Here is a 14,168-nt window from a genome sequence, read left to right as displayed (position 1 = left end):
TAAGCCTATTAGATCATATAACTAGATTAATTCATCTATCGAAACATGGTTTTTTCCCCTGATAAGCTAACTTGAGGAGGCACTGCAGGATACAGCAATGATTAGTACTTGAAGTGTGATCATTTCCTAAAAATTACTTCATTCCTGTCAGTTTATCCAATCTAAAAATTTATTATTAATAGTTTTTCCGGAAACATCTTTGGTCAATTTTTAATCAGTAAAATTGAGAATGGAAATGGGGAATGTGTCAAAGAGACAACAACCCGACCGTAGCAAGAGCAGACAACAGCGGCCTAATTGCATGCAGGAATGAATACGACTGTCAAACAAATCCATTAAAACTCTTAGAAGATTTATTAGAAACGTGCTTGGAAATGTATAAGGTTAGGCATGGCTGAAATAAATATCCTTGCCTTAGACAGGATGAAAAAAAAATTATTCTTCACTGACAGAAAATGCCAGAAACAGTTGTGTCATAAAAGTGAAAATACGTGCAAATCATTATGTGTGGCACACAAATGAAAATAAAAAGTCATGCCAACAAAAAAATCAAATGGTCCTTCACTAATGAATATTCAGCAGCTTTTCTCATTGAAAAGCGTTTGACTGCCTACCCAATGTTATTCTTATCTGTAAACGTCATATGGCATATACTATGTGAGAGTGCTACGTTTTGCTACAATGATCGCCATGATAATATGTAACAGATACCAAAACTGAGAACAATAAGGTATGGTAAAGATTTGTTTAAGTAAACTGTTCCAGTTCTCTTAACTCTCTTCCCGACAAATAAAGATAGTGCTCAAATTTAAGTCCATTATATATGCTGGAGGGGTAAAGCATGTCCCCGAGCTGCATGGGTTGTTTACAGATACATATTATATACATCTATAGATATAGTTGTCATAATTAAAAAAAAAAAAAACTGCTGTTTGTGAAAAAAATATGTAAGCACGCCTAAAGAAGCTACACTCATGTTCATCATACCGGTAAGTAAATGGTAAAACACATGTAAAAGTCATCCTGATTCTGAGTGATTTCTAATATTCCCTGTTATATTTGTCTTTGTCTGTATTACATAATTCATTTGGTATGCACATTAATGTGATGACGCAATTAAACAGCTGTTGTATTCGTCTGGATGTTTTGGGGGAAATTGAATAAATTGAATAAAACTAAAGATATATCCATTATGCATTTTACATGTTTTAACTTTATAATAAAAAAAAAAAGCAACTCAATAAAGAGTTATGAAAGATGATAAAAGCTGCACAAGATACCAGTACATTAAAACAATATGTCATATAAGCTATAGGTATATTTGCAAAACACTGGCAAACTCTGATTTGTGTTTTTTATTAATTTAAATAAGATCGCAGGTTTTGGAACATATTCTGACTATATACTGATATCGAAAAATAAAAATAAACTATTTTCTACAATGTTAAAAATTCATAAGATCTGGTTCCAAAATTAAATACTCCGATAAACATATAAAATCCTGACGAAAGAGCATAAATTATTATGTAATATAATGATGGCACTCTTTCCCTTTTTTTCGATGTAAAACTATATTTTGATCCTTTTTTTAGAAAGTTTAGAATCTCTTGGTATGCCATATTATGTTGAGGCTGGGAACAGTATATCTAACAATCTGGTTAATATATATGTTCCTGGTTGAGGTCCCTGTAATTACATGGTCATATTGAATATCGCTAAACTTCAATTTTTGAAGTGCGGCATTATCTAACCTACTAAAAGTGAGCATGTAAATGAAGAAAAAGTAAAATAACAAATAAACCAAACTCAAGGAAAATGCAAAGGAAAAGGAAAATGTTATAGCTAGCCAAACATCTCGCTCGTAATGAGTTGTCTACCCATACTAGGTGATCTTTATTATCGAACGTTTAATTTTTTAAATGATTAATGTTCTGACTGAATCTTATGTTTCAGAGTTTAAAGCAATAAACACATACATTGGTTATCATTTAGGAAAGTATAGATTTGACATTACTAAAGTAAAACAGAAAAAAAGCTGATATAAATTTGTTTTTCTAATATCTTTATATTCTCATTTATAAAATTTCGAATCGAATGATTTATAGTTTGATGTTACATTCCTTACCAATTGTCTGGTAAGTTTTGCTTAACCGTGGTAATATAGACTTTATAAAAAACGAGAGATGGAGTAGATATTTATTTGACGCTTATAAAATGTCTGTGTAATTGTGTTAAAAGCTGATACATTATACTAGTACTTTTATGAAATCTTACAGCTGGTACAATATTATTGCACTCATTTTGTACTCAGTTTAATATCTAATTAGAACCATAGACACTTCTGCTGTATAATCAAATTGATTTCTATATATGTAAACATCAAAGCCAATCATATTCTAACAGAACCAGTAACTGTTATTTTTAAGTTTTGTTGGACCAGTTGTTTTGAAGTTTTGCTGAAGTTTGACTCAGCATGTGTTCCGGATATTCCTTTTTTGGAACAGCATTTGGGTGTCTTTGCATTTTCATTTGCATTTTCAGCGTTACGAGTAAGTAGACCGGGAAAACAAATCACGTATTACTCAAAGTAGATAGAAAAAAACCACGCACGTAGCTATACACTCGGAATAAAAAGGAATAAAAACGGCAGGTAAGTAGCTACACTAGGAATAAAAAGCACGTAAGTAGCTACACTAGGAATAAAAAGCACGTACATAGCTACAATAGGAATAAAAAGCAGGTAAGTAGCTAGATCGGGAATAAAATGCACTACCAACAGTGACGAGACACGCCCTTCGTATGCAAGTTGAAATTTTTACACTATTCAACAGAAGTAATTAAATCAAAAGTAAAAAGAAATAAACATGTAGAAACATTTTCTCTCGTTTTTGGATGGACTGACAAATTAACGTACGGACAAATAGGTAGATAAAGTAATGCGTCCCTTTTACAAAAAATACTCGGGATTTATTTCTTTTCAGAATCAGATTCATAATGTTTTTTATAATTATGGTTAATTCAAACTCATGTCCGCCTGTAAACGCCCATTTTGTGGCACATACCAATTTGCTAACATCATCTTCTTAAGCGGAATATGTTCAAGGAACATAATTATGACAACGTTAATTCAGTACTTTAATTGTGATATTTTTTTTCAAATGCTTCTTACCTCGGCATGTGTCATTTAGTGCAATATCCATCATTTTTTAGTACAGGTTTGAGAAGCTCGCTAATTGTATATGTTACAGTGAATTTGTATAATCAGTGATTATGTAGAATCCCTGAAAAATTCAGGGATTATGTAGAATCACTGGCCAGTTTAAGGATTACTAGAACACACCCGCGAAATCGCGGGCATATACAGCTTGTAGACTGTTGTAGGATGATTTTTTTGTAAAAGATATTATGTATTGAAAATTTTATAAAAGGTATCAAAAGCCCTCTCCCTTTTTCCGAAGTCCGATATTTGTTTCCTTTCTGTTAAATTCAATTATTTTCGTGTGTCTGGACATTATGTTTTCTAGTCTGTACATCCGTTCGTTCGTTCGTTCGTCCGTCCGTGTCTGTCCCGCTTCAGGTTAAAGTTTTTGGTCGAGGTAGTTTCAGCTGAAGTTGAGCATGTTTTACTTATTTTTAATATATATGCAAGTGGTATGACCCCTTAAATAGTAAAAATTTCAAAGAAAACAGTAGACAGAATCAGGGCCGACTTTCTATACTAACATACTAACATACTAACATAGAAAGTCCCCGACAGAATACAGACAGTCTCTATATATTAAAGTAGTATATAAATCGTAGTTTACATGTAGATAAACGCGAAAAATAATTGTCCTCTATAAGGAGGTATAATAGTTGTGGTTCTTGCGATCTAAACACCATGATATGGAGAACGCTCTGATTGGCTTATTTATTTTTCATTTTTGTTATCTATCATACGATTGGTTGCATTTATGCATCTTTAAAACCGGAAGTCTTATCTATGACTAAAAGTCAGTCCGATGACGGAATCATATCCGAACTCTTTTTTGTCGTTTTTCTCCCAAAGTAACTCAATCTGAATAATCATAAGAATGGATGACAAATGCGACTATGCATGTTACCTATAGGACACAGACGCATGATGATTGATTTATTGTGGAAGGAAGAGAAGCGACACCCAAAATGAGGTCTTCTCGTTTAATAGTATAGATATATAATCGCTAAAATTTTCAGGGATTATGTATAATCACTAGAAAAAACGTCAGGGATTATACATAATAACTGAAATGAAGAAATAGTTTTATTTATAAAGAAAATGAATAAAAGTCAAATAATGTATGCTATAAAATCATATTAAACAGCATTATACTGTATTTTTTTTTTTTTAAATGATGAAAAGAATATTTTTTTCTTTAATTAACCCATAAATAAAAAGAAATCTGTTAATATGTGCGCTTTACCTATATAAATTTTTAAAGCTTTTACTTAAAATAATTGATCTGATACACTTTTACAAGTAGTAGTATTTTTATTTAACAAAACTGCAATTTTTTTAATTTTTTATTTCATACATATACAGCTGATATACAAAATGACTTTTGTCATGTGGATTCCAACATACTTCTTATAAAACATTTTATATATTGTGATTTTTTATTTTTTTTTTATTTCAGACATGAAAAAAAATTATGTTTGTTATGTGCATTCCAACATACTTCTTTCAAATAATTTTATTTATTGTGACTTTTTTTCCTGTGACTTTTTTTTCGTTGACTTATACAAATACCACAATATCCATATTTTAGAAAACATTTACCTGCACATATCGAATCAGATTTTATGACCCGCCTAAGAGAAATAAAGTGTTCCAAAATAAGAGAATAAGCAGCCTCGAACTGGTTCTTGCAAGACCCCATTTTTTTTGCCAGGCAATATCCTTTTCCCGACTTTTGGTGAACAATTACAATTATGTTTTATTGGGATTTCGTTTCATTTTTTACCGTGTGGAATTGCTATGAGAAAATTACACCAAATTCCAGCTTCCTCTACAATTTTGTTCTAATTGCCAATCCTTAGTTTTTTCTATACATTTAGATGCGTAAGTTCTCTCTGTTTGAATTTCTTGTTCATTTGAGGAGAAGAAGAAAAACAAAAAAACACCAAAATACAGATGTTGCATGATCTTCTTCACCATTTGTTTTACATCTACCACAAAAACACATGCTGTGTAGATTTACAAATAGAACATGAATATCCATTTGACGCTGGCTTTTAAAAACAAACAATATATGTTAAGTTATCGCTACAAAGGGAATCTTGATATTATTAATTTTGAAGTCTTCAACTTTATCTTGAAACCCTGTATGGTTATATCTTTAAGACCTTCCTCTGTGTTTAAGAGCAAAATTATTTCATCTGACAAGGAATATGAAAGTAAAAAAAATGTTAATTTGATAGATATAGGAAGATGTGGTATTAGTGCCAATGAGACAACTCTTAATCCAAATAATAATTTATAATTTAGTAAACCATTATAGGTCAATGTACGGCCATCAAAACGGAGCCTTGGCTCACACCGATCAACAAGCTATAAAGGGCTCCAAAATTACTAAACGTGTAAAACCATTCAAACGGGAAAACCAACGGTCTAATCTACATTTTATATAAAAAAAAACGAAAAACATGTATAAATTACAGGTGCAAACATTTGCAGCGGGATTAAACGTTTTAATGGTACCAAACCTTCTACCTTTTTCTGAAACAATAGTATAACATCACAACATAGAAAAACACACGATTAAATATCAATTGGAAGGCTTAACTCAATAAAATAAATGGTAAATTAACACACTATGAACGAATTAATTTGTTCTGTCTATATATTTTTTTTTATCAAACAAAGAATCCTTAAATTATTCATAATCCCTGAAATTATATTAGGGAATTTGTAGAATAATTATTCAAATGTTCAGTGATTATGTAAAATCACTGGTCACTTTCAGGGATTATATATAATTACTAATAATTTTAGTGATTCTACATATTCCCTGAAAAATCAGGGAGTCTACATAATCCCTGATTATACAAATTCACTGTAACATATATAACTTTACATGTACAATGTATCAAGTGTTCGTTAAATGACATCCCTATAAAATAGAATAAAATAAAAAGTTTAGAAACATAGAATTCATAGCGTATAACACATTATAATTCTCAAGTTGCCTATTGTTTGTTATTTGTAACTTTACTATCATTCCGATTCACTCAAAGAGAATTCTTAATATGTACGCAAGTTGTTCTAAAATTCTCTTTCGAGTTGGTGCCGTTTATCGATGTCGTTGATAAGAAATGAAGAAGTAAAAACTGAAACAAACAAAGACATGAATTTCAGTATTTAAAAAATAAGAACAGGCAAATCATAAAAATATAAATGATACGAGAAAAATAAGACGGTTTAGGCACTTAGTATCAATGAAAAGTATGTTTTTATATTTAGTCTGTATTTGTTTCTTTTCTTTCTCACCAATCAAAATACATTGTTTATTGCACACATATTATAGGCAACAGAAAAGTGTGTAGAGCTGTCAATGGAAAATGCAAATCCAAGTCAGCTGACTGTAGTGTCCTTGGATCTGGATTTGAAGCTTATTCACCGGGGAAATGCTGTAGCAGGACAAAGTGTTGTGCACCATGTAAGTTGTCCAGTAGAGATCTGTAGAATATATCAGAAGAGACAATCCATATTTTTAACGTGCATATTAAAAGGTAAATGATTGGTATATCCCCGGTTTTTGTTTTGTGTATTTCGGGTTGCTCTTTAGTTTTCTATGTTGTGTTGTGTTCTTTTTTTGCCATGGTGGGCGTTGTCAGATTATTTTCGACTTACATTGTAATATCAGAAAGATGATTGCCTTTAAAGAACACTTCACTTGCTTCAATTATGAGATTTCCATCAAAAGCACACACTCAGATACAAATAACAACCATTACTTAAAGGGGGCATACTTTCCTATAGGAATTTTACTGACGTTTTCATTAAGATTTTGGAACGATTAATAAGACACATGTTTACTTCATACCCAGCCCTTGTTCTAATACATTTGTATAACGATTAACTACTTCAAGAATATGTTGTTCAGGTTTTACATTTCATACCTATGTTTATTTAAGTGTCAAAATGTTTCCCGGATCTACATTCATTACCAACGTTTTATTAACCAACTAAGTACATTATTGCCAAAAATGACTGTTTATTAAAAAATATATATTTTCTGTAATGGCCCTGTTTTTTCTGTAATGGCCCTGTTTTTCTGTAATAGCCCTGTTTTTTCTGTAATGCCCCTGTTTTTCTGTAATGGCCCTGTATTAATGCCCGGTTTGTCTGTATTAAGCACAGTTAGGGTTTTTAATAAAGTTAATAAAATTAAGTTGAAAAGAGTATAACACTTTTTTGTATTTTATTTAATTTAGTAACCAGCAACCAACATTGAAGAACCATATATAGGGATCACTGTTCATCCTGTTTTTCAACACATAACTTCTGTCAACTTAATATCTTGGATATTTGGTATATTAAAAGATTTATCATGGTGAAGTACAAATTATTTTTTTCAAACTAAACTGTCATTAAAAGGGTAGAGAGTACATCAAGTTGTCAGCAACACATACACTTTTATTCAGTTGGTTAATAAATGTATTAAGAAATGGGTGTTTTTATAATGGCTCTGTTATATGTCCTCGGTCAGTAATAATGGCCTCGGATGTCTGTAATGGCCCTCGGCGTTGCCTCGGGCCATTTAATACAGACTTCCTCGACCATTATTACAGACCTTGGACATATAACAGGGCCATTATAAAAACACCCATTCATTAATACTATATTAATAGATTTTATTTGAACCAGACAGTTTCTTTTTTCCAGACAATCAGCAATTGAATTACATGTGCGTACGCGTTTAATGGAGAGAGAAAAGTAACATGAATACTATACTCATGATTTGAACCGTATCTCTATTCCAACAAAATTAAATAATGTTTTTTTCAGATTGCCATTTTTTTGCTCCCAATTAATGAATGTATCTTATCTACAGGTGACGCTGCATGCACATACGAATATGGCGGGAATTGTGTACTCGAGAGCGAATGCAATATGATAAGAAACAGCAGATTGTGTACATCATGTGATGGTTTAATATGCTGCATACCGGTAAGATTTGTTTTGACAAGTTTATTGTAGCCACAGGTGTTTTTTTTTGGTAGTTCAAATGAGATTGTAGATTGTTTTAGCAGCACTGTGTTGGCTATATGTTGTTTTGGTAGTTCTGATGAGATCGTATATTCTTTTGGCAGGACTGTTGTAGTCAAATGTTGTTTTGGTAGTTCTGATGAGATCGTACATTCTTTTAGCAGGACTGTTGTAGCCATATGTTGTTTTGGTAGTTCTGGTGAGATCGTACATTCTTTTAGCAGGACTGTTGTAGCCATATGTTGTTTTGGTAGTTCTGGTGAGATCGTACGTACATTCTTTTAGCAGGACTGTTGTAGCCATATGTTGTTTTGGTAGTTCTGATGAGATCGTACATTCTTTTAGCAGGACTGTTGTAGCAAAATGTTGTTTTGGTAGTTCTGATGAGATCGTACATTCTTTTGGCAGGACTGTTGTAGTCATTGGTGGTTGTTTTGGTAGTTTTGATGAGATTGTAAATTGTTTTGGCAGAACGCGGTGGTGGCCATATGTTATTTTGGTAGTTCTGGTGAGATCGTAGATTGTTTTCTGAGGTCTGTTGTAGCCAAATGTTGATTTTGCTCATCTAATGAAATTGTAGATAGTGTTGACCGGTCTGTTGTAGCTATTGGTTGTTTTGGTAATTTTGAAGAGATCGGAGGTTGTTTGACAGGTCTGAAGTAGCCATAGGTTGTTTTGGTAGTTCTGATGAGGTCTTAGGTTGTTTTGGTATGTCTGTTATAACCATAGGTTGTTTTGGTAGTTCTGATGAGATCGTGGATCCTTTTCCAAGGTCTGGTGTAGCCAAATGTTGTTTTGGTAGTTGTGGTGAGAACGTAAATTGTTTTGCAGGTCGGCTGTGGCCATAGGTAGTTTTGATATAGTTCTGGTGAGGTCGTAGATTGTTTTGGCAGTTGTGTTGTGGTCATATAATGTTTTGGTAGATTTGTTTTCATATGCTTAGTGTTTACGGAATTTCCAAAACTGGTGACTGTAGAGATCGTCGTCTCCAGTTATTGTTCATCGATATGCTCTTTTTCATTTTCCATCATTGATGACTGTGTCGACTTTTTTTGGGTTGAATGAAATTGAATGCAATAGTACTGCTGTTTCGTTTCAGACTCCTGTGACGACATCTCAGTGGATTGGAACTTACAATGAGGACGGTAAAGATATAGCATTCGGATTTACTCTTACGTTCGATGGAATTAGCATAACAGGACAAGATTCCGAGGGCAATGAAGATATAACACTCGATGGTACTATGGTAGCTTTTTCAGATTTTGTTCGTATTGAGTTTACAACGACTTCCACATTGGCGGGTACAGAGGTTGGATATTCTGGATTTTTAATCAATGATGGACAGACTATATCAGGCAGGTGGGGAAGTGGACAAAAAAATGGAGCGTTTGTACTAAATCGTGTGCAATGATTTGAAAGACAAAGTTATGGCAGTATCCTTAACGCAAATAAAGCAACAACGACTCGTTACTGAAACAATTTTTTTTTTATATTTTAACATCGTCTAGTGCCATTTCAGGAGATGAAATCATTAAGCATTTGTCGTCTTTTTTTTCTGAAGTCTTTCATTTTACAGCAAATTAAGACATGAATTTTTAACCTGCATGATTTCCGATTCATTACAGCTCTTTTCATAATGCTAGCAAGAAAAACTCGGATTGTTTGGCTTGCTTGCTTTGTTTGCATCAATGTTTGCTCAAGCATCATTGTAATTAAGATTGACATCTGAAAACAACATAAAAAAGAACGGATTAAAACTTGTATACATTATATTTAAACTTGATTGGATATTAGCAAATAATCAAATTTACCTATACACAGGTTTAAGTCCGCCTTCTTACATGTATATTATTGTCAATCACTATTCTTGATCAAACTTTTAAACGAACTAAGCAAGCAAGTCAACCAAACCTTTGTCTTGCTAGCATTATGAAAAGAGCTGTAATATACCGTTACTTTAGAATTAATTATGTTATGTGTCCAACGATTTTTTTTAATATAACTATACTCTCTTTTCTTTATTTCAAAGATTTCATTTTTTTTCAGTGACAAAAACAAACTAGAGGCTGCAAAAGCATATGTCGACAACCTAGGTCTAAAACTTTGTGCATCTTCAACACGGTAAAAAAGAATGTAATTCATGACGTACCTCTTTGTTGTTGATCTTGTATAGCTGATATATTTATGCCCCACCTACGATAGTAGAGGGGCATTATGTTTTCTGGTCTGTGGATCCGTTCGTCCGTCTGTCCCACTTCAGATTAAAGTTTTTGATCAAGGTAGTTTTTAATGAAGTTGAAGTCCACACATGTGTCCTATGATTATGATCTTTCTAATTTTAATGCCAAATTAGAGTTTTGATCCCAATTTCACGGTTCACTGAACATAGAAATGACAGTGCAAATTTCAGGTTAAAGTTTTTGGTCAAGGTAGTTTTTGATGAAGTTGAAGTCCAATCAACTTGAAACTTAGTATACATGTTCCCTATGATATGTTCTTTCTAATTTCAATACCAAATTAGAGTTTTTACCCCAATTTCACGGTCCACTAAACGTTGAAAATGATGGTGCAAGTGGGGCATCCGTGTACTATGGACACATTCTTGTTTTTATCAGATTTGGGGTACTCTCTTTATGTTACGGGTTTGTCAAAAACACAACAATAACTCTCACAAATAAGACAACTGAGAATTTTATTTAAGCTGACCTATTTGCAATAATTTAAAGATAATATGCAAAAAAATGCATCATAAAATGGTAAATATTGTCATTTAATCGAATAACTCCTATAAAGAGTCGACCTTCGAATTCAGCAATTTCAACTGATTTGTAGATCATGCATTGTGGATCTTTTTCGCTATAAAAGTTGCCCTCTATCCATTATAGTTTCAAAATAATACTAGTATGCAATAACACAAAAAAAGGTAATTTTAGGGCAATAACTCTTGTAACGAATTGACTGGCGATAACGAACATTCTGAATTGTTTGAGATATTGACTTGCTGATCTATTTACTAGTTAAACTTTTTTAGTCTTATTGAAATATAGAACTCTGATTTCGATATACTCCATATCATATTGGGGTCGTAATGGGGACCCCTTCATGACGAATAAGGCTAAATATTCTTGACAAATGATGTTAACTATTTGTTTTGTGCATGACAATAAAATGTACATTTTCTTCATGATGAATAAAAAAAAACGATTGATTTTGACGAATCACGTAAAATTATGTCCATAAATTACGGTAACGGATAATTATTTGAGACCTCTGACGAATCACGATAAGGATATTTTGACCCATCAATATAAGATTTTAACCAATTTGACGACTAACGGTAAATGCATTCCTACCCTCAGCTATAAAAAGCCCCAAGATTAAAAGAATGTGAAAAAATATAATAAGAAAAACAACGCTCTGATGCTGCATACTGCAACAAATGAACGAAACAGCACTAACGCAGACCGAAAGCAACGAAAAAAAACCACCACTGGATTACAGGTGCATGGCTTGTGACAGATTTTAAAAGCATGCGGCAGGTTTTGTATCAATTTGAAACAAATAAATCATCTTTGGAGCGCCTTATTCAAAGGTTATACACCACTCCATCGGAAAGAAACTACAGCGCATTTGTTTATTTTTATAAAAATGTAGTGTGTTGCCAATGAGAAAACTCTGTAAACTGTATACAAGAGACCAAAATGACATAAAAATTAACAACTAAAGGTCAGCGTACGGCCTTCAACAACGAGCAAATCACATACCGCATAGTCTGCTATTAAAGGCCCCGAAATGACCGTGAAATGTTTAACAATTCAAACGAGAAAACTAACGGCATGATTTATGTACAAAATAATGAACGAAAAACAAATATAAGTAACAAATGACAACCACTGGACAACCCTCCGCTAACCTGGGACAGTAGTGCTATATAGTACAACACAAGAACAAATTATAAGAATCAGTTGAAAATGGCTCAACTCATCAGATCGACATAAGGCAGAAATACAAAGAAAGTATTCCAAATGTAGGACAGAGGCACATATACTTGTTTCTACCTAGGAGATTATTTCTAACTGGTTTTCTTGATGTTTTGTTCATGTTTATACAAATACAAAAGTTTTTTTTATTAGTTTCACACACTAAGATACCAGAAGCTCTTTTTACGGTATCGAAGTAACACATACATAGCAAAGAGCTTTTTACCGTATCTAGATAACACATACATACCAAAGAGCTTTTTATCGTATCTGGATAACACATACATATAAACAAAGAGCTTAGTGTGGATACAGAATTATTTTGCATACTAAATTAGTATGGCTACAATATTAGTTGTGATCCTGTTGTTACCCCTTTTTGCTGTTCAGTATATTATAACTTTAATAAAGCCCAAAATAAGTATTTAAAAAAGCATAATCATAAAGCTTAAAAAGTTCCTCTGTGAGTGGTAAATCAATTAGCAGAGATGGTCTAGGTAGCTGCATGGTGTTAATGCAGGTATTTGCAGTTGGTAAAAAGCTTGATCCTTGTTTTACTTCAACAAAATCAATGGAAGGATGTAAAGTAAAGCCAAGCAATGGTTCTTCTGTGGAACCTGTAGCAAATTGTAACACATTCTGTAGAGAAATAAATTCTCTTCTACCACCTGCAAAAAAAAGCAAGTATTAAAACTTTTAACAGAGGTAAATGAAATCCAGTCAATTTGTGAATACACTACATGTATCAATTCAAGTTCTTTTATTTACAAGAACGGTATTTTGAGGTTTAAACACATCTTATATAATTAAATGTTTAAAAAGATATACTACAGTTGTGTCATGTGTGTGTTAGTTGTTATAATATATACAGTAAAATAAAGAAGTGTGGCGCAAAAAATGTCTCGTTGTAAAGATCTGATGTCAATTGTCAGAGACTCAGACTGACATGAACTCCCCTAGATGAATATATAACAACCAACAATAGTTGGACAGCTGCTTGTAGTTACTGAGTGAGTGACTTAATCTGTAATCAGGAATATAAAATGTTTTCATACAAAATTAATATCTTAACTGCTTGCAGCCTATTTGTATAAAATGATTGTTGCAAACTTAAACTAAAGAGAAATGAAAAGTGAAATAAATTCAAGGTAAAGTGACACAATCCACTCCTCAAAACATTTCTACAGACCAAATCTGAAACTCCTAGTATCAATAGCTATTAAGAAATGTACTCCATGGACTCGATAGCATAAACTTAACAAGAGCGATGCTCAAGGTCCATGTACATGTGTGGAAGTGAACAGTGATTCTGTTGACAATGACCTTTATCTTTGACATTCAAGAGCAATATTTTTGTTCTATGTTTGTCTACTTGAAGATAAAAAGTATTTGTATGGGGATAATGTATATGAGACAACATTGAACAATAGGGTATAAAATAATAATTCTTTCTGTGATGGTATATTTCAAGCTTTTAATTTTAGTAACAGTGATCTTGACATTTGACCTACTGACCTCAAATTCAATAGGGTTCTTCCTTGTCCCCTAACCTAACACTTATGTAAGTTTCTATAAAATCCATGAAAAGAAACTCAAGTTATCCTGGGGAAACCAAACTTCTACTGGGAAATTCTTTTTTTAGTGACAGTGACTATTGACCTACTTACCTCAAAATCAACAGGGTTCTTCCTTGTCCCCTACTCTAACATCTGTGTACGTGTCATTAAAATCTGTGGAGGGAAACAAGTTATCCAGCTGAAACCAAATTTCTACTGAAAAATATACTTTTAGTATCAGTGACCTTGTCCTTTGACATCAAAATAAAAATGGTTTCACTGAATTAGGTTCACTGGTTTATTTTAAGCAGATTTTTTGTTATAATAAAACACCCATGCAACCACGCATCCCATATTGCATGTTTTTCGTTCATTTTTTGTTCATAAATAATTAAGACCGTT

At 32.6% G+C, this 14,168-nt stretch overlaps 1 protein-coding gene across 1 annotated transcript; it reads left to right on the top strand.

The window, feature by feature from the left end:
* The first annotated feature begins 2,425 nt into the window (after positions 1-2,425).
* Positions 2,426-9,698, top strand: LOC139491138 (uncharacterized). Its single transcript, XM_071278552.1, has 4 exons — positions 2,426-2,549; positions 6,546-6,750; positions 8,076-8,191; positions 9,330-9,698. Exons 2-4 carry the CDS (start codon positions 6,573-6,575, stop codon positions 9,639-9,641), a joined length of 606 nt encoding a protein of 201 aa, XP_071134653.1. The 5' UTR covers positions 2,426-2,549; positions 6,546-6,572; the 3' UTR covers positions 9,642-9,698.
* Positions 9,699-14,168: the final 4,470 nt, after the last annotated feature.

Source organism: Mytilus edulis, chromosome 10, assembly GCF_963676685.1.
Source record: "Mytilus edulis chromosome 10, xbMytEdul2.2, whole genome shotgun sequence".
Lineage (NCBI taxonomy): Eukaryota > Metazoa > Mollusca > Bivalvia > Mytilida > Mytilidae > Mytilus > Mytilus edulis.
The sequence above is the reverse complement of the archived record's forward strand: the minus strand, read 5'-3'. Positions and strand labels throughout refer to the sequence as shown.

Coding starts and splice junctions, on each gene's coding strand:
- LOC139491138 (XM_071278552.1), top strand. CDS start 6,573: ATGGAAAATGCAAATCCAAGTCAGCTGACTGTAGTGTCCTTGGATCTG. Junction 6,751..8,075: donor TTTAACGTGCATATTAAAAG/GTAAATGATTGG, acceptor TCTTATCTACAG/GTGACGCTGCATGCACATAC. Junction 8,192..9,329: donor GTTTAATATGCTGCATACCG/GTAAGATTTGTT, acceptor GTTTCGTTTCAG/ACTCCTGTGACGACATCTCA.